This window comes from Cyrtonyx montezumae, unplaced genomic scaffold (genome assembly GCF_038088225.1).
Source record: "Cyrtonyx montezumae isolate F1298 unplaced genomic scaffold, pur_monq_1.0 scaffold_3, whole genome shotgun sequence".
Taxonomy (NCBI): Eukaryota; Metazoa; Chordata; class Aves; order Galliformes; family Odontophoridae; genus Cyrtonyx; species Cyrtonyx montezumae.
Window position 1 is genome coordinate 140055750 of NW_027072034.1, and position 27105 is coordinate 140082854.

Sequence of the window (27105 nt, forward strand, 5' to 3'; positions counted from 1 at the left end):
ACTAATGGAAGAAACCTATGGAAGAAGTAATCCTATGCACTGTATTCTAGCCTTATGTATGTCATAACTGATCTCTCTTTTCTAAAAATGCACTATTAAAAAATATGGAGTAAAAACGGATAATTTATATTATCTGTAAAAGGCTGATTAAGGTCCCCCAAGGGATGACTTAAACTAATTCATGAAGATACGGATGTTTGGTTCAGGCTATTAACTTAACACTCTTTACCAATTGCCATGGGTCCTCCTAAGAGGTGAAAAAGAACAATGACACAGTCCTTCCTGTGAAAAATATATAACAAAGATATAAAATATCATTATTCAAAGATACCTTTGAACTCCAAAGTTCTTCTGACTATATTACATTTTTCTAAAATTAATAACCTCTAGAAAACTACCATCTGTCCTGTAGAGATCATGGACCTTCTGATGAAGATCATAGAATCATAGAATTGAGTTGGAAGGAACCCTTAGAGTTTATCTAGTCCAACTCCCCTGCAGTGAACAGGGACATCTATGACTTGATCAGGGTGCTCAGAGCATGTTCAAATCTAACCTTGAATGTCTTCAGGGATAGGGGATCCATCATATCTCTGGACAAAAGAAGCACTACAGTCATGCTTGATGGATTGAGCATTACATCTTCAACACTCTATCTTGTGCTTTTAGTCATTGAGAGTATGTTTCCACTTCTGGCAGAGAAATGTAATGGTAATTTAGTCTCCATTCACTTAGATCAACTCAGATTGATCAAGTCATGTTTATCCTGGAAAATCCTAGACAACATATACAACTAAATGTTTCAGTGAGATCCTGGAAGGAGGTAGGTTTTAAACACATGCTTAAGTATATATTTTCCTTCCAGATTACAAGGTGCTTAACAGATAAAGTGCTTTGTTTGTGGCCACTCAACTCCTCCATTTTTTGCACATTTGACAGTTCTGTAAACCATATGTTCAGCTCAATCCCCAAACTTTTCTTTTGTTTAGGATCAACACTTTTTCAAACAGCATTTGAATCTAGAAAAAAGAACCAGTGTGTTCTTAGAGAAAACCGAAATGTCACCAAAAATATTAGTAAGAATAGATATATGAAATAATAAAATCTAAGTCTCATTATTTCTCTACTCTGAGCATGGGTGCAAACTGCTAGTGATAATGATCTCTTACATTTAGTTTTTTCTTCATAACATGAAGTTATAAACATTCAGACTAGCTCAGCTGGATAGGAAACTCGATGTGACTTCACAATATGTAGTATGTCTAGCACTCATCCTGATTATACTCTCAGACCAGATCATTGGTCTTTTGGTCTGTGAATACAGCATTTACAATAATGTTGTTCTCTATTGTTGTGGTGACAAAAAGCATTTTAACTGACTCACGACATGCCAGCGGAACAGAAAAGAAACAAAAACAGTTCAAGCCAATTCACAAGTTTTTTGTTGTTGCTTTTGTTGTTGTTATTGTTGGGGGGTTTGCGTTGTTTTGTTGTTGTTGTTGTTGTTTTGTGTTGGTTTTTTTATAGCCCTGTGCTATTTGAAGAAGAAATGATCGGTGCCCAACTTGGATAAGTATAGAGATCAAATAGAGGCACTATCCACGTCATAATTGCAAGCATAACTACGGCGACTCCAATGATGTTAATACCCAAACCAGCTTTCACCTAAAAGAGAGGAAAAAGAAAGCAAAGACTGACATCAAGACTGTGAAGAAAGTTTTTAAAATTTTAAAAATCAGACAATAATGTTACGGAGTGATTACCCTTAAGGGAGTCTTGTTTAAAACTCACCATGTCCATTACAGTTAAATGACCGTATGAAAACACAATGGCATTGGCTGGGTTTGCTACTGGAAGAAGGAATGCAAAGGAAGTGCATAGTGTGGCAGGTATCAAAATGAAAAGTGGGTTCACATGAATGGCTTCAGCCTGCAGAAAGTAAAATAAAGAGAGAGAAGTGTTGTCAGAGGATATATTTGCTAAATGAAATACATAAATACAAACTTCTTATATTAGCACAAGCAAACTCTGAACTGACAGAATAAATAGTGAAAAATAACCTTTTCTGGTAACTTCTTTATAAGATTGTAACTGGGAATGCTTCAGATGAGAAAAGGTATTTCTAATACGGTATAGTTAATGAACGGGCCTGGAGCATCTCCCTGTGAAGGAAGGCTGAGAGACCTGGGCTATTCAGCCTGGAGAAGAGAAGGCTGAAAGGGAATCTTATCAATGCTTACAAATATCTAAAGTACAGGAGTCAAGCAAATGAGGCCAGGCTCTTTACAGTGGTGCCCAGCAATGGGACAAGAGGCAATGGGTACAAACTGGAACACAGGAAGTTCCAACTGAACATGAGAAAAAACTTTACTGTGAGGATGACAGAGCACTGGCACAGGCTGCCCATAGAGGCTGTGGGTTGTTCTTCTCTGGAGATATTCAAAACCCACCTGGACACTTTCCTGTGCCACTTACTGTAGAGAATCTACTTTTATCAGGGAGTTGGACTAGATGATCTCCAGAGGTTCCTTCTAACCCCTACAGTTCTGTGATCCTGCAACACTAAATTCACACATGATTTTTTTCTAATTTCAGTTAAGATCCTAAGATGAAAGACTCTTGCAAAGATTTTGAGCATAAAGTAAGCACTAAAAGAAAAATAGTACAAGAAAGACAATTATAATGAATTAGTATATAATGGATTGCAGGGTTTCAGTGAAGAGATAGCTGAATTTTCTTCTGTGGATGGGAAAGGGGATTAGTATGTGTATAGGCTGGCCAAAAAGCAAAGTTACAGACTACAAGATGACCATGGTAATTTTTGAAGTGGAAGAACTGGGTGTTTTGACAAAGATGGTGATAAAAAAAAAAAAGAAAAGAAGAAATGAGGAGTACATCTAAAGTACATCCACTAGTTCTCTCCTCTCCTTAATGATAGCTTGAATGTTGTGGTGTTAGCCATTCTTGTCAAAGGTGATCCTGAACAAACACTGATAGAGCTGATCTTTTAAGTCTTTTCATTATTCTCAGATCGAAATAACAGCTTCTATTTTTGAGTGTTACACTTTCATTCTCATTTTCCTGAATTTACAGCATGTTTTGTAATAAATCCTCAACCAGCTACTCAGTCCATACCGCAACACATCAACAAAACACAGCAACAAAAGAAGTCACAAACCAAAACAAACAAAAAGTTTGAACTATTTTACAGAGACAGGTTTTTTTACAGTATTTTTCTTAAAAACTGATTCTTTGAGCAGCTATATTATTGCATGGATGATAAAGCACATTCTGGTTAAAAACAGCCTCTATTATACTCACCAAAGGAGATAGTATGGGCAAAAATATCGTAATGGTAGCTGGATTGCTGGCCACTTCTGTCACTGAAGTGACAATAAGACATGATATCAGAATAACCAGCCACAGAGGTAATGATCCTAGAGGGGTCAATTTATTTGCTACCCAGGCAGACAGTTTTGAAACCTGCACAAGGAATATGACAGTTTTTTTTCAAAGCAATGAACAGAAAATTACAGTGAAAATGTATATTACAAGAATTTTCTCATCTGTTGTGATGTATTTGTGTAAAAGAGAAAAATATCTGAAATATTTTACATGCTTCTACCATGCATTTTTAAGTACTTTTTTTCTGTCACTGTTGTCCTGTAGATACTCCAGCAAAACTATCTCCCATTTATTTGTTTTTGCACTTTTGAGAAGATTAGAGGAGATGTACTTGGAATTTGTAATGTGCATAACATCAGGCTTCATAACCAAAGTCTGGGCAGACATCTGCTTGATTTACTGAAACAGGCAGCAGTACTTCACATGAGAATAACCTCAGCAAATTCTGGACAACTCCTACCACCATCAGGCTTTAATTTAAGCAAATACTAAATAGTAATCATCACTGTGTGTAGTGTTTGAAGAAAAAGAATACTTCCTTATTTTTAACTCTGCTTTCTGAACATCTTGTATATTCACAATAATCCTGTTCAATATAACTTCTGAACAATTTGCTAAAATAAGCCTATAATCTTGAATCCACGGCATGACTGAATTCCTTCTGATGTGGGTCATGCTAATTGCTCAGTATCATCTATAAATTGCATTACCTCACAGCCGTCTGCCAATGCGAACCCGCCACCAACAAGAATAGCGATTTCCCAGGGCATGCATGACTGAAATTCCTTCCAAGTAATCAGTGGAGTGTAACCAAAAGCAGCTAGAAAAAAAATACACAAACATTTAAAAACATCTTGAAAAATATCTTGAAATAATTTCTCTGAAGAAATAATTGTAAAATATTCAAAGGCAAAACCTAATTATTGCAACTTGAAGAAAATCTTTGAGAGGAAAAACAGGTACCTCCTGGTACCCTCCCTAAACTGTCACAGCTTGACAATGACAGCTGCAAGTTTCCACCAGTAGTGCACTGGCACTTCCACATGGAAGACAGCTATGGGATATCAATAAGATTGATTTATTCAATAAAATCGTACTTTTCAGACAGATTACTGAGCAAACTCTCATTTAGGCTTGTTTAGGGTCTGACCTTACTTTCCTCAGGTTTCATTGATATCAGTATTAGAAGTGCATGCATAAAGAGGACAGTCCAGAAGCATACCTTAATGGAGGTAAATTCCATTTTAGGGAATAAAATTAGGAACTGACTCATTTTCCATTTTGAATTTCATAGAGTATGTAAAATAAGCATAACACTTTCAAAATTAACCAAGCCCTGCCCCATGTAGCCCTATTGAAAGCCCATAGCAGTCAATGGAAAACTGGTTTCCATTGGAGTTGGAGGTGTGCAGGCAGCAGGCTGCTCACATTGCCTGAGAGTTGCTTTTCTCATCTAGGACAGGAGTGCTTTAGAGCTCAGTAAAGCATTATTCTGCATTAAGGTTGTAACATTAGTATTTAAGAGCACCCCTTGACTGAATGCAATTAGTTACATTTATGGTTGTGTTATTGGAATAAAATCAACGTTAAAATACACTCAACTGCTTTCTCCATTCGACGTCTTAGTCAATGTTTTTGCTGGAATAATAAAGAACAGGAGGCCAATCACTAACGCAGTTGTTGAGTCCGTAGCATAGCCTTTATATCTAAGATAACAAGAGTAACACAAGAAAGACATGTAAGTAGATATAGTCAGGATAGTATGTTATACTGCATGTTCATGCCCAGGTGCTGTCGGTGGGCCTGCAGGGGTCTTTCTGAGGAGATGTTGGGGCTGTTCTGTGCCAGGCACTACTGGGCCCCACAGGCAGAATGGTGGGACCTCTGTAAATGTGGATATAAGGAAGGGCAAAGCAGCTCAAAGAGTGAGAAGTGAAAGAAAAAAGGTGTGAGATACAGCCCTGTGACAGTCCAGGTCAGATAAGGGTGGGAGGAGGTGCAGGAGGTGCAGAGGCACAGATTCCCCTTCAGCCCATGGAGGAAAGCACAGTGGAGCAGAGGAAAAATATGAGGAAACAAGCAGAAAGGAGCTCTTACAGACTTACTACAGCCCCAATTCTCCCTCTCCCTGTGACACTGAGAGTGGGAGGTAATGGTGTCAGGGATGGAGTAAATTTGAGCCTTAGGAAAGGGAAGGGGGAAGGTGTTGTTTTAAGTCATCTTCGTTTCTCATTATCCAAATCTGTTTCAATTTGTAGTAAATTAAATTATTTTTTCCCAAGTTGAGTCTATTATACCCATGGTGGTGACTGATAAATGGTATCCTTATCATTATCTGCACCCCTGAGTTCTTCCATGGCATTTTATCCCCCTCTCCTGTTGAAAAGGGGGTGGATATCTTCAAGCGGGCCAAGGTCAACCCACCTCATCCACAGAATTATCATATCCTCTAAATTAATCTGTTTACGTCCTAAGGAAATGTGTATTTTGTCATACAGAAATAAGCTGGAGGAGGGAAACTGGTGTTTAAACTCATTTTCATAGTTCAGTGGTAAATTTAATAATTTAAATATGCTCTTTAGTAGATCCAGTCCAATAGGCCTGAAGCAGTGTGCCCACAGAGGAGGATGCTCCTTTAGCTAAGAAAAGACAGTACAGTTTTTCATCATCCTCCCATGGCTGTCACTACTGGGGTCATAGATACAAGCACCATGTTTACTTTTATAATTTTTTTGTGTATGAAAACTCAGTGCACCATTTCTCTCAAGTTGATCCAGTTTCCTTCAAACTTGTACAGAGTAGCCATAAGATCAGGCAAAGTGAAGAGCTGATATCTTAGGGCTATTTTAACGCATCTATCTGATTCTGTTACAAACTTTTAGGTTATGACAAATCACATCTTATTTTAGTAAAGATAAGTCATTTAATAAAATACAAACATTGGTGAAGAAAGTTAAATCCAGTTCTGTATTTTTTATATATTTTCTGTAAATTATTACTTTTCCTAAACCAATATATTTGTCCTCTCAGCCTCATATCATGTACCTTCCTGCATATGCAGCTGTAATAGGTATAAGCACGGCCTCCCAGAGGATTTCAGGCTTTTCATTGAATAGGAAAGATCATCCCCTATTACAGGCTACAAATGTAAAATCTTTACTTTTTTATGTTCACTTTACTTCAACAGCGCTAGGGGAGATTCACAAAACCTTAATGTGTGTAGCACACTGACATCACTCAGAAGGTGGTGAGAACCTGGCACAGGCTGCCCAGAGAAGCAGTGGATGCCCCATCCCTGGAGGTGCCAGGTTGGATGGGGTCCTGGGCAGTCTGAGCTGGAGGGTGGCACCCCTGTTCATGGCAGAGGGCTTGGAACTGGATGATCTTTGAGGTACTTTCCAACCCAAGCTGTTCTACTGAAACATTAGAAGCTATTCTATGCAATATAAGCATATGATTCTGTGACATCACAGTCAATATAGTTTTAGATAAAACTGTCAGAAACTGAAACTGCCATCAATGTTGAAGTGGCCTTCTAATACATTTTTTCTCCTGTTTTTAGCTATTGTCTGCTAGCACTGAGAATGCTTTTAAGAAAAACAATTCATTATTTTGTAGTGGTATCTTAAGGCAGAGGGTTCTCCCCCTGTACATCTTTAGGCTAGATCCAGGTACACTGGGGCTAAAAAGCAGAAAATCCCTTCTTCTGGCATCCTATCCTGGATTCTTGTTTGGAGTTGGGAAGGAAAACAGGATTTAGACATAGATCCAAATCACTCTGCCACTTACTCCTCTGCCGCTTTATTACCCCTAAATAGTTTCACTGCTCACAGAATTACAGAATCACAATATGGCTGAGAGAAAGAACTTCTGGGTCCATCTGCTTCAGCTCCTGCTCAAGCAGGGACACCCAGAGCAGGGTACTCAGATCCATGTCCACATACATTTTGAATATTTCCAAGGCAGTTGACTCCACAACTTCACTGGGAAACCTATGCCAGTACACGTATATTAACACTGTATACAGTGTTTTCAAATGTCCAGACAGACACTTATGTTTATGTTTGTGCCTATATTGCCTTTAGCCATGTTGGTCAGTATCACTGGAAGAAGCCTGGCCCCATCCTCTCTGCATTTGCCCTTCAGATATCTATATACATTGATAAGATCTCCTGGAGTCTCTCAGATCTTCCCCATTGAAAATCTGCTTCAATCTCTTTGTATTTGTGGCCCTTTGCTGAACTCTCTCCAGTAGTTCTATGTCTCATTAATACTGGGGAGCTCAGAACTGGACACAACACTACAGGGGTGGCCTCACCAGCAGAGAATGAGGATCATCTCCCTCAGACTGCTGGCAATACTTTGTCTAATGCAGCCCAAGATACTATCAGCCTTTGCAGCAAGGGCTCATTGTTGACTCACATTCAACTTAGTATCTACTAGGACCTACAGGCCATTTTCTGCAGATTCACCTTCCAGCTAGCCATCCTCCAGCATATATTGATGCATGGGGTAGTTTCTCCTCATGTGCAGGACTTTGCACGCCCCTTGTGCAATTTTCTTTGCTTACAAAAACTAATTGCTACTTATATGCCATACAGTTCTCAGAAAGCCTGCTTGGGACACAAATACAACATCCTAACCTTTGGTCTTACTTTTATGGAGACACATGAGAAAGCAGACAGCAGCTCATCTATGGTGATTTAATTTTGAGGTAAATATTTTCAAAGTCCAGTTTTTCCAAGATGTAAAACAATTGCATATACAACCTGATTATAAAACTGTAAATCTGATTGCCCTATAAGGAAGTAAAAAAATACACTGGATGGGGAAAATTCAATATTACTCTAACTGAGATCATTGCAGAGAAAAGGACTCTTGGCAAAATTACATAGTGGCCTTGTATTAGCAGAAAGAGAAGGCTAAGCCATAGAAAAATTGCATATACCCTCAGGCACTAATCTGAAGAAAAGTGAAGGAAGCCCAACTTCTGTGCATCAAGTACAGTTCAGTGTTGAAATTTTTATTTCTGATGAGGTTTGTAAATTGCTAGCCAAGGGCTAACTTGAAATTCATCTAATTGAAGCCAGTACCCTACAGCCTGGAATCAAGCCAGGACATGGTTGGAAACTGCTGTAGCAGAAGTGATGTATGACCCTTGGCTGTCAACAGATGGAGAGAAAACAGGTATTTCTACTCTGCACTTCCCTCTGTAATATTATAAACAATGATTAAAACACCCTGCTATTTTCCTCCAAAGTGAGGTAACGGGCTCAGGGCAGCACAGCAATGTCTTTGATAGACTGACATTTCCTTGAGAAAAATTAACTTATAAATGTAACATAAGTTGGAAAGGCACTGACTTAGTATGGCCAACAATGCTTAAAAATGAGCTCTACTCAGTGCTGATATAGCATAATGATGGATAAGAAACACCTGATATTTCAAAACATAGTCCTTAAAAATTACGAGGGTAACATCATTAAATATTAATCTTTCTGCTGGGATTTCAAATAAATCAGTGTCTGTATTTTAAAGGGGTATTCAGTAACTTGTGAGGATGGACAGAAGGTGCTGAGGACATGAACATGGGTGATAAGATTGGTGTGAATTTGTTTCTTAAAGCAAAACTTAGAGCATTCCATTAGTTTGTCAAAAAACTCATAATGTGACATAATTAAACCAGGTAAGCATATCCCTAACGTACCTATCAGAAGAAGTTTTTAATCTAGCAGAGAAAGACAAGAACAGATGGCTGGAAGCTATGTTCTGACATAAAACAAGGTGTAAATTTGTCTTGTTTATTTTGGCAACAGAGATGATTATCCACGAGAACAAGCTTGAAGAAAGCAGTAAACTCCACAATATGAGGAACCTATATTTTTCCACCTGGAAATCAAGTCTAGTTGCTTTCTGGGAATTCATGTTCTAATATAATAAATCTCTACCAGGCTTGACACACAGAACTATATAGCTGCTTCTGATTTTCAGCTTGTTAAAACAGGTGAGGTGACAATCCTATTTGGTTCAAGACCCTGGGAATGTGGTGAATACTACCTGTGACCCACCCATTGGCCCAGAGGGTTTTTTAGCTCTGACATTGCAGCTTTGCTCCTCCAGTCTAATAAACAATCTCACAATAAGGCCAAAGCTCATCTGTGCAGGTGTCAGAATTTCCCTAAGACAGGCTTGAAGCTGGGATAAAATCCTGTGAAAAATAAGTACTATAATAAACATAAGGGAAGAAAATATTTTGTTACAATTTTTTTCTTTAGCGTGTAATTAAGGAAGATGTGAGCATGCTTGTCACTATACTGATATCCGACAGATTTTTTGCACTAAGGCATTAGTGAGCAAATGCATGAGAAATATAAGTCACAGCTTATGCACTGTAGAAGCCCCTTGGACTCTACAGAGATGTGTGTAATCCATTGATATAGGTCTTTTTCCTCTTTTTTGTCCTTTGTTTAAACATGATGACTCACGATAACTATACCTGGGTTGGCTCCTTGTATCCTAAATGGGAAGTTATCTGTTGATCAGAAAAGTATAACCACAACTTCCTGATTTGATGCCTATTAATTCCAAAGACTGATAATTTAAAGATATAACTAGAAATAGGAAAGGCCTGAATAGCAGAAATGTTCTTTTATTTTTTCCCCTCTTAAAAGTTTTCTTAGAGATTAACACAGGGCTTGCTTCTCCTCAGGTTACCTCACAGATATTATAAGAAGATTCAGCCTGAAGTGACATGGCATGTACTTGCATTTCCTTTCAAGGAAAATATTAGAGGCGTTCACAAAGTAACATCCCCATGCAGTAACCACACTTATTATATGGATATTCCATTTTTTTCCCTTTCAACAAAAAAGTCCTTAGGCAGAGGTAAGCAGACAGATTTCAAAAAGGGAAAGTGTAGAATCTCTGGACTGGAATAATCCATTTGAGTCATAGGGCCCAAAGCTGAGAGGTTGTTTACAAGGTCTGTTTTTCAGTATCAGGGGTATTTCACTAAATGGTGCTCAACGAGCACTGAATGTTAATGTGAAGCAGAAAGGGAGGCAAAGCCAGCCTGATTGCCTGGCTGACAGATTACTTGATTAGGTCAGCACTAAAAATCCTTTAAGAATACCGTGATTCATATGGGACACTGATCATTAGTTATATTGTTGTGATGTTGAGATGAGGAAAAACCTGTTCCTTTGCAATTTTGGGCATAACTAAAAAGAAAATAGTTTTAAAACAATCTTAGTTTTTATGCACTCCTTAATGTTATTTTAATACAAAAATATTTTCTTACTTCATTTTCAATCTTCAAAGGGCTACAATTATTCCTTGTAATAAGAGAGAGATCCTGAATGACGGAAAGAAAGGGATGATGGGCACTTCCCTAAAGAAAGAAGGGATGATGGACACTCGTGTGCACGTCATTCATGGTGGAGACACAGAAATACAAAATGGAAAATTACCAAGTCTAATTCTGGCCTTGACTCAGTAATAAATGTTGACTCTGTAAGGCCCTCAACAGCACAAAGTCCTGCTCCTCCCAGTCCTCCAGCTACTTCCCAGTACTCTAGAGCAAAATTCAGACCTTTGTAAAAGAAGGACAAAACCAAAATTACAGTAATTACAGCAAGACATCAGGAACTATTACAGGCATCACAGTATTGGAGATTTATAAGACTAAGCAATTTCTTAGAGAAAAAAATGTCTAAGAGATCCTGAGAAAAGGACAGCATAAGCAAGCCACAGCAGAGGGAAGAAGAAAAAAGGAAAGTAATTGTTCCTAAATAGCTCCTGCTTTTTGGCAGAGATTTAACAGTGACTTTCCACAAGTTATGTATGAACAAACAGAAATTTATGTTAATAGCTAGAGAGCTATCAATGTAGAGGATGTTTGCCTGTACTTACAGAAGTTGGACTCCCACTAAGGGCAGTTGATCAAAAAATCCTATCAAAAGATATTGTTCTTGTAATTGTAGATTTGATGAGGAAATAGGAAGCAATAACATCAGTCATTATGACTTCCCCATCACTAGGTCAAGTCTAAAATGTAGGCCTAATCCCTTCTAGTAAACACTTTCTTTCATCTTGTAATGTGTTTGGGACATTTCAGATGTTGCACACACACCTCTATGAAATCATTAGAGTTGTACCTATTCTGTAGGTTAGTTGGAATCTTTCTAAAATATTAAAAGCACTATTTTTGATACATTGCCCAGAAAATAAGGCATGCATTTAAGATGCAGTGCTGCTCATGTTAGTGTATTAAAAGGATTACTTACTTTGGGAAAAGTGAAGACCAGCCTGGAAAGAAGCCAGGATCTCTGGTAAACCACAACAAGGTCATTAAGATGAACAGGACAAATGTAACAATTTCTGGGTAGCTATAACAGAAAAACAATGTGTTATACATTTTCTTGAGTTCACATTTGGATTTACTTGTTCTTGTTTGCTAATTTATAGTGTGACGTACCTCATTGGTCCAAGCTTCTTGTATTCATCCTGAATCACTTTTGCTGAAGCCTCTTCTCTGGCTGTTTTTTTTTTGCCACACTTGAACATATTTTTAAAACTAGAATGTGAATCAACAATATTGGAGGAAGAATTAACAGTGCATATAGAAGAAAAGATGTCCGCTCCTTTCAGCTAGTAGTAGCACTTTACAAAATAAGGTTTTCACTTTACAATGCAGTTTCTCCCATTTAATTATCACATACTAAACTGAATATATTGGAATTAATCGACAAAGTCCACTGGGAAATTGAAAGAAGCAGCAATTAAACATGTCCTGTTATTGACTAGCTCATTTGTTTTCTCCTGTAATGGGTTTAGGACATTTCAGATATAGCACACAGGAAGGATGAAGCTTTAATCATGGAAACTAATTGAAACAATCAATGCATAATCTAACAATTTAATGAAATTCATCCATGATTTTGCTTTACTCTGTTTTTTGATGAAAAATAAGTAATGCATAAGTAGCCTGGATATAGATCAGAAGAGTAGTTCCTACAAACTAGATTTACATTCTTATAGTGTGAACAAGAACATTATCAAAACAATCAAGAAAAATGAACAAATGTTCAGAAATGGAGTGGTAAGCTTGAGATGACATTACATCTGCTTAAGAGTAGGCAGTCTCACTCTTCATCTCTTGTACCATACGTAGCCATGAAGCTGTGGAAAATAAGATTCCTATCCTTAACTCTGCAGGTGTGAGTGAATTCATGGAGAACTTGGCTTTGAAGAATCAGCAAGAAAAGAATAGTCCTCTACCAAGTCTTCAAAGTACAAACTCGAAAGGGAGGAAAAAAGATTCCACCATGTATAAGTTTTTGGGAAAAAAAGGACCTTTTTTACTTTACATTCTGAATTGTAGTCATCCAGCTCATAATGTAGGTATTGCTCAAGTAGTCAAGTCAATCCCTGATTCCAAGAGCAATGTCCTGAATGTCTTTACTATCTTCAAGTCTTATACTAAAATTCATGTAATTTCCATATTCTTTAGACTTGTACACATGCACTACTTAATGATGATACATGTGTGCTTGAGGGGAAGAGATATAATTTGCAATATGGACTTCTCCTTCTGGGCTTAGTAGTCAGTGATCCTTATTTTAGAGAATTCTTGTCTCCTCCAGAGACTCGAGCATATTAATCAGAAATACAAAATCACCAGTTAAGCTTAGATACAATATTTAATCCTGGTACAAGATACTTTATATCATACACCTTTAGCTTTATTGATTGCAACGTTTACTTACTCAAATCCAAGGAAAAGCCACTGAAGCCAGACCCAGCACAGCAGCAGAATAACAACTGCGATGGGGATAGAAAGGATAAACCAAGATCCAAAATTGATGCACTGGCAACCTGGATAACGTCTGGATTAAATTGAAAGAGAAAAACCCAGACAATATTCAGTTCAGTTTAGCAAAGGAAGAAAGGCTTGTGAGAAGTGCCAGAAAGCCCTGCTGCAAGAGTGTGCTTTTGGTTGGCAGATGCCTTCAGCATGAGGTGGCCTCTGGTGCCATCCTCCTTCACTCTCCCATCCTACTCCTGATCATCATGACTACTGCAAGAATTGTCCCTGCAGCTGTGCCACAGTTATTTGAGCATCTAATCAGTAATGGATCTGTATATCTCCCTCTGATCTAGGTATGTCTCACCTGAGTTGAGGTGGCAAGGAAGAGCCACTCACAACATTAAGGACCTTTGGGACTGCAAAGAAACAGAACTTGAAGAAAATTTGTTCTCTGAAAGGAGACTTTTACCACAAGCATTAGAGACAACACTGAGATATTTATTATTAATGGTTCTATAAGAGATTAAATGCTCATTAGAAATGAATTTATTTCTACTACTTTGCAGGAGAGGTGAAAACGTGTTTGTTTGTTTTTTTGTCAGGTAGATTTTTTCTCAAGTTGCATTGTCTCTAAAAGTTGCCATCATCTACTGTTTACAGGTGTGGGTCTTACAACCAGAGCTCTTCCTGTCACTTGCACTTAAAAGAAGGAGTTATGGGCTTAAACTTTCTGAAGTAAATACATTTACTGTTAAAACAGATTGATGACAAATAGGCAAAAAGGACAGTTAAATGAATCCTGCTTTAGTCTGCCAATTTACTCTTTGAACAGAGTATTCTATATCTTTGAGCCCCTTCAGTTCTGCTGAGAGAGTTTTCTGCTAAAAGTGAGAAAATTCCAGCCTTCTTCCTTGGTGCTAAAATTGATGAAAGGGAAAAACAATGTCCAGAAGGAGGCTGAAATGACTATCACCAATTATTATCCAGTCTTTTGTATTCCATGCAGTGCCAGAAGAAAAGGAACTGTGATGGTCATAGACATCACTGAGGTGATAAAATACTTATTACAAATGTTCTCTCTGTATTGTGCAATTCTTAGGATCTATCTGTATTTTATGATGTTTACATACATTGCAATTGAAGTGGCAGCTGTGACTGAAGTTAAAGTCCTACCCACTTCTTGAGGTGGATGTCCTAAATGCCAACTGTACATAGTGCTGTGATAGTAAAACTGGGACTCAAAAAGACATAAGGCTATTATATACAATTTATTGATTACATGGATATTTGGTTTTTATTATATGATTAGCCACATCAACTTCTGAATGTACGAATTCCAAGATAGGAAAATATTGAGCACAGTGACCTAGCATTTAATCACTTGCTAAGTTTTATGATCTTATGTCCTCATTTATGTGTGATATTATCTTACTGAGCAATAAGCTCTTGAAAATGTTATACTAACAAGTCAATTTCTTTGTAAAATGTTAATTTACAGTGGTTAGATTTCACAATAAATGAATACCTTTAAGAATTTGTAGTAATCTTAATTAAGTTATCAAATCTTCATTTTGATATCAAATATTCCTATGGTGGATTGGTTAAAAAAAGTACATTGCACTGACTGGATTATCCGTTACAGTTAGGTCTTGCTTGAGGCAAGGATGGAAAAGACACACTGAACTCATTTCATTGTAGGATTTGCTCTTCTTCAATCACGGGAGAGCATAGACTTCTCCTTGATGCTTTATCATCTGGTGACTATTTCCCTCTGAAACCTCCCAGTCTTCCCCTTCCTCTGCTCCTAGGATCTCTGGCACCGCTCTGATATGGCCCAGCTGCACACCTTGGTTTGTAGCTTAGAAGAAACTGCTTGGTCATGTAAAAGAGCTGTGAGAAAGTCTGTACAGGAAGATAAGATAGGTAAAAGTGCAGCTATGAGATATCTGAAAAACTGTAGCAACCTCAATGACTGCAGAGGAAAAACACCTACAGGGAAAACGGTAAAATAAAAAACAGCATTAAAACTATGGAGTCAGAAAAAAGGGATTAAGCACCAGCAAAGATCTGCTCAAAAAGCAGTGAGGTCCAGCCTGTCTTATTCTCCTGGCAAATAAAGGCTTCTGGGTGTCTATGGGGGTAATGAGCAGACTAATACTTAACTGTTTAATGGGCATCTTCTCAGTACCATAGTCAATATTGTGTGTCTCTATGCACACAATTAAAGAATGATTAGAGTAAACCTGAGAGCATCAGTAACAATTCTATCTTGAAATGGGGCCCTTATGGCATGGGTGTACAACTTTCTGGTTTGCACAGGCTGCATTGAGCAAAGAGGAATTGTCTAGGGCCACGTCTATAAGGGTTTCTCTGAAGGTAGTGACTCCTATTTATTTCCATGGATTCTACAACAGATACAAAGAGCACAATAACACTATTTAATAGAGCAGCTTCTCAGCCACAAAAGACTCTTTCTGAGCATATTCACCACTATCAGCAATGCATTTTCACTAGTGATAAACAAGAGCCTGCGTGTTGCACTCGTAAAATTCTGAACCAGAAGAGGCAACCCATTGTTGCTGTCACCACTGCTGAAATGCACCACCCACCACCTCACATCCTGTTTGATCTCTAGCAACATTCAGAAAGCATCAATGAATATCGGTAGCTACCACTTTTTTCACATGGAGGAGTTTAATGACACACCATTCCATCATATGCGCTTCCCTGTCAGATAATATTTGTCAGACTGCTCCTTTGCTGACATCTGTCATGTGGCAATAAAATGTAGTGGAATATGGGTGGAAAGGTTCAATCTCTACTGTCATACCACCAACATCTGCCTCTGATGTCCTGGACTGACATCATACAACTGGAGGCATTACTTTTGGAGCAGCCTTCATAAAATATACGCTATAGTTAATGTCTATAAGTAACAAATCATATTCTAATTTTTATTGTTTGTTATTAAAACGTACATAAAAAAGAGAGCAACAAAACCATAAAATCAATCACGGAATCACAGAATTGTAGGGGTTGGAAGGGAACTCTAGAGGTCATCAAGTCCAACCCTCAATGAGGTATATGATCATGGTTTTGTGAAACTAATGCACTGCACTTCGATGGCAGTGACTGCCATTCTCAGTGAGCTCTCAAAGATTTTTCATGAAATTTTACTCTTCCTGAACTCGTCTTTGAAAATAATTGTTTACAAAAGTACATACTGCCAAAAGCTGTGACATGAGTGACTGTGAAAGGAGGGGTATTTCTCCCTGGTAAGAGCGTTTATAAAAGCCTGGTGAAGAGACATAGCCAGACTTTGGACTGCAACTCTATACATTTCATTTGAAAATTTGCAAGTAATATATTTATACTGAAAATCCAGTCACAAATAATCCAAAAAGTTGATCATCTTTTTTGTCTAGCTGAAACCACTTCTCAAATTCCTTTATCAAAAACTCAAGCATGACTGCTAAGTCACTGAACAGAAAACATGAGATCAGACTTGGTGTGTACAGCACTCTTGCTGCATTGCCTTCCTTATGATGCTCCTTATGATGCTTATGAATTATTGTCCTTAGGATACTTATGATGCATAAAAATGGACTGCAGATGTGTCCAAGTCACACTAATGGGTCAATTCCCACTTCATTCAGGACAAAAATACAATTGAGATCTCTTAGAAGAGGGATGCAAGACAGTTAAATAGAAAAAATATTTGCACAGTGAGATGGTAGATACAGCCTAGGTTAAGTTTTAGGCTCAGTGATTGTGTAAAGATTAAACAAAAACCCTGGGGGGGGTATGACACTAGATTACACACAGTGCTCCATGTGCACCCTATATTCCTAGCAGAGGATGAAGACCCAGGGACAAAACAACAAACTGCTTATTTTCTGTTCGAGAGATTGTTAACAGCTAAGACAAAATGGAAAAGAAAGCAGCTGCAAGCCAGTTTGTGTCAAGTTCCCTACAACTCTGGGCAAAAGAACAAGAACTATTCTTACCCCCAGTAATCAATTCTGGATTCTGCTGGGCTGGTGGGTATGAAACCAGCTTGAACCAGGAATTATTGTATGTTTAAAAGTTTCTGTCTGAAGGCTCATAACGCTGCAGCCAGACAGACCAAACTTCAGTTCTCTTTAGAAGTTTGTTGAAGCCAAATTTAATCTATTCACAGAACAAAGACTGAAAGAAAACTTGTCAATGACTTTTCTTTCAATGTTTGCTGTCCTTAATACAAAAAGTGGGCAGAGGTTAATAACAGGATAATTGTTTTCTTCTTTTCTGTTTTTTTTTTTTTTTCCCAATGTTAAAGTTGAAATGCTTTGGACAATAAATAGTGGAATAAAAGAAAAGAAAAAAAAAACAGTTATTTTTATTTTCAAAATATCTGCTGATTGTAATTTCAAAGTAGTTTTACTGAGAAAAATGAATGTTAAAAAACCAGTGATCTCAAACCAAGGCACTCAACTGAATATCAAGTTTCAGATTGGTCTGAAATCATTCTCTTTTTCTTTGATTGACAGACCTAAATTCCCCATTTCAGAGATGCACTAAGCACAGCCTCCTGAAAGTCCCCTAATACATTTTGCTAAGTGGACCTGAACTTAGCACCTGCTCTACTTAGAAATGAATAACATTCTTATATAGTGTCTCTCATACTCATGTTGGGATAATGTCCTTCACCTTTTTTGCATGCAGCTATTCAAAGAGCAGAGTACCACTCAACTGAAGAATGACCATCTTTTTATTTTTGTGCTTATATTGGATGATCACTTGCAGATTTTCCCAGTGTAAGTTAAAAACAACCATGCAATCTCTTTAACAAAACTTATGAAAAGAAAGTAATAGAATATAGTACTGTGAAATCAAAGGGTAAAGTTTCTAATGCATTTTAGGGGAGCCATGTGAGAGCTCAGGAAAGAATAGTTAAAATTCTGGATTAGGAAGAATACAAATAATTTAATATAGTCTCTTACGTATTGAAGTGCTCAGCAAAAATCAAATTAGTCGATGTTCCTGTGATTGTTGTCAACCCTCCAATGGTAGCAGAATAAGCAATACATAAGCACATCACTTTGAAAATCCCACTGTATTTGTCCTCTCTGCTTTTTCTCCCTGTTTCAGCAGGTGGTAGGTTCTGCTTAGTAAGAATATAATAATAATAATCAAGCACAAAAATAGGACTCAAAGATGTCCCAGAACAGCCTGACAGTTTTCTGGTAATAGAGCCATATGCTATGTGGTTTGGTTTGCTATTACTACAGTAATCTTCTAGAGTTATTCATGCAAAGAAAAAGAAAAGAGAGTCAAATCCTGAAGTCTTTTGCCTGATCTGCCTCAGTCTTTTATGCAGGAACTTCTTTTATATATACTTCATACTTCTTTTATATATAGCATGTGATATTTAGAGTCCATTTACTGATGAGATTGATTTAATTATGTAAAATACATCTGAAGAACAAAATCACTAATGAAATAAGTAAGCAACTGAACGTATATGTATATCTACACATTTGTATCTTGTTCACATGAAACTAACTTAATCAATAGCAGTGCTTCATTAAATCGAACGAGATCTGGGTTAAAAACAATTTACATACATTAGCAGTATAAAAAGACAAGTTAAGTACCTGTTCCTTTTCTTTTTCATTGTCCTTTTCAATTGTGCAAATGGTGCTGCCCATATCGTTGTCATATCTGGAAAAGCAAAGGTATTAACTGTAATAAACAGATACTCTGCGATGGCTGCTTTGAAAGTAATGCCTCCTATTTTATTATGTTAGCTCACAACATCAGAGGTGAATGTTGGTGGTATGGCAGTAGAAGATGAACCTTCCTGCCAATATTTCATTACATGTTGTTGCTGTGTGACAGATGGCAGTAGAGGGGAATAGTAGTGTCTGACATGGAAGGCTATATGGAGCAAAGATACATCATTGAATTTCACCACGTGGAAAAAAAAATTACACTCTCCAATACTCATTTATGGTTGCTGAACATTGATGAAGACCAAAGAGTGGATGTGAGCACAGTGAGGCAGTGGGTGGTACGTTCCATCAGTGGTGACTGCAGAAGCAGATCACTACAGTTGACACAGGTTTTTATGAGCATGGCACGCAGGCCCTTGTTCACGCATGGTGAAAATGCTAGTGACAGTGACTGCACTGAAAAACAGTGTTTAGTAGTTGAGAATTTGCTCTATCAAATGGTGTTACTGTGCTCTTTGTATGTGTTGAGATTTCCATGGAAATAAATAGGAAGCATTACTTTCAGCCTGATCAATGTACTTAGAAGAATCCTTAAAAGGTTCATAGGTTCATAGGTTCATAAGGTTGGAAAGGACCTACAAGATCATCTAGTCCAACCATCCTCCTATCACTATCCCTACCCAACTACTAAATCAAATCCCTTAGCACCTCATCTAAACGCTTCTTGAACAGCGCTAGGGATGGTGCCTCAACCACCTCCCTAGGCAGGCCATTCCAGTGCCTGACCACTCTTTCAGAAAAAAAAATGTTTCCTCAGGTCTAATCTAAATCTTCCCCGGCGCAACTTGTGGCCATTCCCTCTCGTCCTGTCATTATTTATCAGGGAGAAGAGGCCCACTCCCTCCTCACCACAAAACCCCTTCAGGAAGTGGTAGAGTGTAATAAGGTCTCCTCTGAGCCTCCTCTTCTCCAGACTAAAAGAGAATTTAGGAAATGAATAACCATTACCCATTCACTTGTTTTCTTTTCTCTTTCCAGTCACTGCTTTCACTTTGCCCTATATTTTCTGTAAGACATTGACAAGAAAGACAAATAAGTGATTAAGGGTGGAAATCTGGAACATCTCCATCAGCATGTCTCATTCCATGCAACTTTTTATCATCAGATGAATAAATTTCAAGTGCAAAACAGCTTCTACATGAGTCCTATTACCCCCGATTCTCAATGTTCTAATGATGAGAAATCTTCTCCTAAATTATAATTCATCCGTTTAGTTTTATCTGTTTTTCCAGCATTACCCTAGAGCTGAACGTGCTCTGCCCTTTTCTCTTGCAAACACTTAACCTCCAGTGTATTTATATCCTATAGATATGTTTCTTACCAGTCTTAGTTTTACTAGGCTGAGCAAACCACTCTCTTGTCTCCTCCTCTCCTGCTTTGTTTTGCACCTGGTCAGTTTTAATTCATCTTGGTGAATGAGGGCTCATACATACACAGCAATCAAAGAGACATCTCTCAACAAAACACATAATGATGCTATTAGTTCCCTATTCAACTTCATGTTAAAAGGTGTTTTAGTGTGCTGCAGAGGAAGAGTGGGCAAACAAAACCTGCCCTGCATGTCTACCGTCTAGCTCCAGTGCCAGGTTGGTGGAGCCATTGGAGCAGGACATCTCCAGCATGTCAGCTTCTGCTTCAGCTCGGGTGATCTGCTGAGCTACAGCCTCCACAATTGGCATCACCATGGCAGCAGCCGAAGTGTTGCTGAGCCACATTGACAAGAAACTGCAGCTAACCATGAAGCCCAGAGTAAGCCTGGAAAAGAAGAGTCTGTTACTGTTACAGCAACATCTCCCATTGCCACCCGGTTTAATGTAAATGGAAATCTTTTTCAACAGAACGCTTGAATTTAGGAAACAATGAGCATCTTGTAATTGACCTCTGTGGAAACTGATAAATTAGAATGATAGGTTCATAGGTTCATAAGGTTGGAAAGGACCTACAAGATCATCTAGCCCAACCGTCCTCCTATCACTGTCCCTACCCAACTACTAAATCAAATCCCTTAGCACCTCATCTAAACGCTTCTTGAACAGCGCTAGGGATGGTGCCTCAACCACCTCCCTAGGCAGGCCATTCCAGTGCCTGACCACTCTTTCAGAAAAAAAATGTTTCCTCAGGTCTAATCTATCTGATTTTGATCAAATACATTTTTCTCTGAAATACACTTAGTAATATGAGTCAAATACATTTATAAATGGAAATTGAAGCAATAATGTTTATTTACAGAATGATACTGTGTACGAATCGTCTCTGCAGAAAGAGCATCATGCATATCACAAGCTCAAATGAAAGTTAAAATAACTATACTAGTGCTATTAGTGCTGTAGTGTACAAGCTAGCTCAAAACTCTGCGCTTATCCCTCAGGGTCAGCCCCCTGGATACTAGCACAGATGTTAAAGGGAGAAGTATTAGCAATTTAGTAGGTGGAACTTAGTTCTTAATCTAGTCCCCAGACAGCTGTAAGGGTTATTTGTGCTTCAATAAACTTTACATTGAAGGGGGAAACAAAGGCCATTATAAGTCTCAGTCTTGACTCAGCTTATGCTAAATTAACTTCAAAATAAGAACTGCATTTTGCTGGAATGGCTCTGGTTTTACAATAGATATATATATATATATTCAATGTCATATCTGGTGAAATTGGGTTAAATTTAGAATACAGATCACATTGTCATTTTTAATGTGTCCCTTGGAGTTGTAAATGAGAGCATTTCTCTTGATTTTACGTCCCAAAGTGTTGGCAGTGTCATTAGAATCCTGCCAAGAGTCACCATAGTAAGACAGCAACCAGTAGTGCAGGACTACGGTGTCGCAGCAGTTTCTGAGAACTCTGTGCAATTTGCAAAGCTTCTTGCTAGATCAAAAACCTTCCCAAAGGCTGTATGTACAGGATTTTGCACCAAAGTAATGTAAAAAAAAGCATTGTTACATAAAAACAGTTTTCGAAATGCCTCTCATCACTCTCCATTTCAGCTATTAAACTTGTTTGCTCCTCAATAGGGGCACAAAATGTTCAATACTTTTATACCTCATCTTTTCTCTATGCACTTTTGAGCTGCAGATCTGCAACTGGTGGACCTAATTAATAAACCGTCAGCAGTAATGTGAATCCCACTTTCAATTAAGTCCTCAGCTGAAAGCTGGGTAAGAATTTTGTTTTCAGGAGAAACATCTGTGTAAAAAACACTGGTCAGGATACGTATAGTGCTTATGAGTGTTTACATTGCAAAGAAATATGATTTTAGTACAGCTTAAAAGAAATTCTAATACAAAAGCGAAGAAAGTATTCATTAACATCTGGTTTTGAAAACATCATGCTTTCAGAGCAAAAATTTCCAACATTTGATGGATGGATGGTCAAGCGACCATTTAGTGTAGTGTGGTGCACTCCAAAACTGACTTTAAAATAACAAATTACATCCTAATCTGTTAATCCCCATTTTTTTCTAGATCATACTCACTGAGAGATTATTAAAAACTATTCTGCACAAAACCTTAGGTAATAGCTTCGTTGACACTCAGCTACAGTATCACTCTGCTGTAATGTACAACCAGTGTTCTCGCTCTGAGCCTCTCAGGTTGAATAAATGTATTAGCTGTTATTTTACCAACCAGATAGCATCACTCACGTGATGGCCTTTAGGGTCTCCTGTTGCCCTACACCCAGTATGGCATCCTCTATGTCTTCTGTTGTGGAAGCCTCCTACAGTGACATCTCCATCCTGGGCTGGATGCACCAGTGAGTACAGGTTGGGTGGGTGCTCTTGCTTGTGGCAGTGGAAAAAGAACAGCATGCAGCACTTGGTATGGGCACACTGCTATCAAGCAACAGATGCCAAGAGGAAGGAGGATCTTCTTTAATGATCACCTTATCATAATCTCAATCTTCATTAGGAAAACCGAGATAGGAAGGATATTGCTTTCTCAGGGCTACAAACTGGAACTGCTGTGGGTTTTCTCAGCAGCTGGACACAGATTTCTGGGTTCACAGCAAGAGCATCAGCAGTGCTCAGCACACCATCTACATGTGTTCTCTTTTGTAAGATTTGAACCTAAAGGTGGGAATTTAGGGTTGATCAAAAAGAGAGTGTGAAGTAATTGAACCTGCTTTACTCAAGAATTGAGCTAATGTCATACAGTCGAATAAGAATAATATTAAAAAAAAACAATACAAAACTAATAGTTGTCAAAAGATGTGGGAAAAATCAAAATCCATGTGATATTTAAAATTAAGAGAGACTAAGTCACAATGGAATAGAAATAATCCAATATTTCTAAGAAGCATTTTCGATACCCCAAGAGACACTTCATGTTTTAGACCCAGCTTTCTACTTTTCTGACTTGTTACTTCCCATCACTTTCTATTTCCTGACAAGGAGTCATAAGCATTGTTTGTTCTGGGAAGCAAACTTTGCTCTACAGATCTTCTCCGAAGCCTCACTGATGTGCTGTCAGATGAGTCAGGGGGTCTAAAGCTTTCCTGAGTGCTTGTAAAAACGAGAAAAGTTTTCAATTCGTAAGATATATACATCCTGATAGCAAGTCAGTAATGTGCATGATTTCATTTCCCTCATCACCTAATCCAGCAGAGAAAGTTTCTATTCCTTTGATATTTTCAACACAACCAGACAAAAAACATAAATAGAGACATTGTATCAGGTGTGTTTTTCATTTGCCACCTTGACTTTCATGATATTTTTTCATTTCTGTATTTGAATGATTTTTGTGTTATTGTGATGCTTCCAGATTTTACAAGCAGTACTTTGATACAGTTAAATAATAAACATTATATGGATAAATAATATATAATAGTATAATAAATAATAAACATAGCATAGATATTTAGTTGTAGGCATCAGGTATGTACAAACCATCATTAAGATACAGGACCCTTACATTATTCATTAGGATCTTGTTCAGAAAGGTTCTTATAACAAACAAAATCACTATAGAGAACTTCCAGTGTTGTAATTAGTATTTCAGTGAAACAATAGAATTGTCACCTACAAATCAATCATATCATTTCAAATACCTACATTGTTTCAGTAGAAATCAGGCTGGATTACTACTGCAGAATAAGCAATATTCCAACATTATGTCTGGAATTCATAGCTTTCAACAAGAATGACTGTTCTTCAAGACACTGCTTAGCACATACCATGCAGGGTTGACACCCACCAACATCACCATTTTTAAAGCCACTCTTTTGTGGAAATTCCATTTTTCTATTGATGTTGCCAAACAAATTACTCCCATCAGCAGTAGATGGAAGTCTTTAAAATAAGCAGATGCCACCTGAAATAAAACACAAAAAGGATTTTGCAAATTAAATGGTGATCTTCTATTAGTACATGATATTACCAGTTCAATACAGATATATATCAAAATGCATGTGGAAAAATATTTTTGGTTTAAACTTTAACTATCAGACTTCATTAATGCTTTTAATTTGTTATAATTGCATGCACCGTATAGGCTGGGGAATGACCTGATGGAGAGGAGCTCTGAGGAGAGGGGCCTGGGTGTCCTGGTGGATGACAGGCTGGCCATGAGCCAGCAGTGTGCCCTGGTGGCCAAGAAGGCCAATGGGATTCTGGAGTGCATTAAACAGAGCATGGCCAGCAGGTCAAGGGAGGTGATCCTCCCCCTCTACTCTGCTCTGGTGAGGCCTCACCTGGAGTAATGTGTCAAATTCTGGGCTCCCAATACAAAAAAGACAGGGATCTCCTCAGGAGAGTCCAGCTAAGGGCTACAAAGATGATAAAGAGCCTGAAACACCTCCCTTATGAGTAAAGGCTGAGAGATCTGGATCTGTTCAGACTTGAGAAAAGAAGACTCAGGGGGGTCTCAAAGAGGACTCATTTATAGATGATCCACATCTATAAATATCTAAGGAGTGGGAGGCAAAGGGATGAGGCTGGACTCCTCTCAGCAGTGTGTGGAGATAGGACAAGGGGAAATGGTCACAAACTGATGCATAGGAAGTTCCACACAAATGTGTGTGGGAACTCCTTCCCAGTGCAGTGCCGGAGCAGTGGCACAGCTGCACAGAGAGGTGGTGGAGTCTCCTTCTCTGGAGACGTTCCAGACCCACCTGGACGCCTACCTGTGCAACCTGGGCTAGGGAGCTGCTTTGGCAGGGGGTTGGACTCAATGATCTCTGGAGGTCCCTTCCAACCCCTACAGTTCTGTGTTTCTATGATTTAATCTAAATAATCATGTCAGTTACATCTTACATACAATCCAGCCAATGAAGTGCTGCAAATACAACAGATAAAGGAACAATTTTAAACATATAAATTTATAATATGATCATTTGTAGTGTCATTTCTCTGACATGAAGATGGATACTCAACGTTTTTTACATGGGCTCTTTATTGTGTCCTATCACTCATGTGGCATTAAGGATATTTTACATTTACTAGCATTTTCTTATTAACTGACATTTAAGTACTGAATAACAATGTGGAAAATAAAAATAAAAATAAAATAAAAATAATAAAAATAAAGATGAGCGAGTCCTGAGGATAAAGTATGTGAGCTTGAGGTAGGCCTACTGAGACTGGTGCTTATCAAATTCACAGTTTAACCCATCAGGTTCTTTCTTCAGACATTTTGACATTGAAATCTTTAGTATTACAGGGAAAAAGAAAAAGGTTACCTCCTTGGATGCCATTATACCAAACAACGGAAACATAAAGGCAGGGAGCAAAGCTGAAACGGCCAGAGGCATAGCTTCTGTGAGCCAAAAGATGGCAACTACAAACAGTGTGTATGCGCATTCTGCTTCCTAGAATACAAAAATCACCAGTAAGAGCAAGTTCACCCAGGGAAAAAAATCACAATTGCATGAAGTCTGCCTATGTCAGCTGAGAGACTATGTGGACCTGTAACTGGTTTGACTCAAGGGAGCTGGATTCAGGGTATTTTCCTACTATTGGTAATCTGGCTAAGCTATGAAACTGTTCACAAATAGTTTTAAAAAGATTTTTGAAAGATGGTAAAATTACTTAAATTCCATCACTTATGATAGAGCAGAAAGAGAGCTGCCTTTTCCTCCAATTAATCATATAGGTAATGCTGGAGACTTCCTTGACAATTAATGTTGTATGCAGAATGCAACACTTAAACCTCTTGGAGTATTTGTGATCAATGATAGGTCAAATTTTGGCTCTACTGTAATCAATGAGATTTTGTCATCAGTATCAATAAGGTGAGGATAGTGTCTAAAATAAAAAATCAGAAAGAATCTCTCAAATCATTCATTCCTGTATTTGCTATCATAAATCACATTATAAGATGAACTTAATAAAATATATAATCAAATGAAAAAGTAATTGCATCTGTCAATTCAATTGCACTGTCAAACATACAGAGCTGTTTAAAAGTGGTCAAAACCTAATGGTGAAGTCAGGATTGTCAAGCTAGTCTAGGTGATGTTAAATAAGAAAAGTATTTCCTAAACAAGGAAAAAAATAATAATTCAGAGCTTCATACAACTGGTACAGAGTCTTAGATTAAAAAGGCTGCCTTCTGTGTACTACTATGAAAATACTCTGAGCAGACCGAAGCAACAAATGAACAATCAAAACAAAACATAAAGGTCAGAATGTGAACAAAATGAATTAATTCTGAAAAGATCTGATAATCTTAGGGTTAAGATACCAGTGCAAAATAATCACCTCTCATAGCAGGCACTTACTTTGGTTTTGATGATAAGTGGGAGTGGAAGTAGAAGCAGTGGGGTGAGGACAATGAGCAGAAACCTTCGGTAGGCCAGGAGGTACTTAAGAATCTTCATGGTTGATGGCTGTTGCTGAACTTTCCTGAAGAAATTGCTGAAAAGATAGGTCTGACTTTAAATAGCTAACTCTGATTAATATTTTTCCAAACTATCACCTTTAGCCATTGCTAAAGTGGACCAGTAAAACAAGTTAAAATTAAATCTTGCTCTTGATGGTCTTAGTGACTTTATTAACAGTAGGTTGATAAGATAAGTGTTCATCATAAACCAAGGCTAGTTGCCTGTCTCCTCATGACTTTCTCCCTGTGACCTTCCTCATAACAAGTCTACGTAATTAAAACAGGTTTCAGGTAACTGTATGACCAAACAT

At 38.0% G+C, this 27105-nt stretch overlaps 1 protein-coding gene across 2 annotated transcripts; it reads right to left on the reverse strand.

Annotated features, from left to right (window-relative positions):
• Positions 1-1502: 1502 nt before the first annotated feature.
• Positions 1503-26792, reverse strand: SLC13A1 (solute carrier family 13 member 1). Of its 2 annotated transcripts, none has more exons than XM_065741512.1 (15): positions 26694-26792; positions 25653-25781; positions 24150-24286; positions 20555-20742; positions 19936-19993; positions 18850-18916; positions 18196-18356; positions 13173-13292; positions 11882-11980; positions 11691-11792; positions 5008-5111; positions 4116-4225; positions 3322-3483; positions 1792-1929; positions 1503-1665 (listed from the first exon to the last, which is right to left on the reverse strand). In XM_065741512.1, exons 1-15 carry the CDS (start codon positions 26790-26792, stop codon positions 1522-1524), a joined length of 1818 nt encoding a protein of 605 aa, XP_065597584.1. In that variant the 3' UTR covers positions 1503-1521. The 2 variants fall into 2 exon arrangements, with proteins under 2 accessions (XP_065597584.1, XP_065597583.1); XM_065741511.1 differs by having other exon boundaries at positions 18196-18359.
• Between the last annotated feature and the right edge of the window lie 313 nt (positions 26793-27105).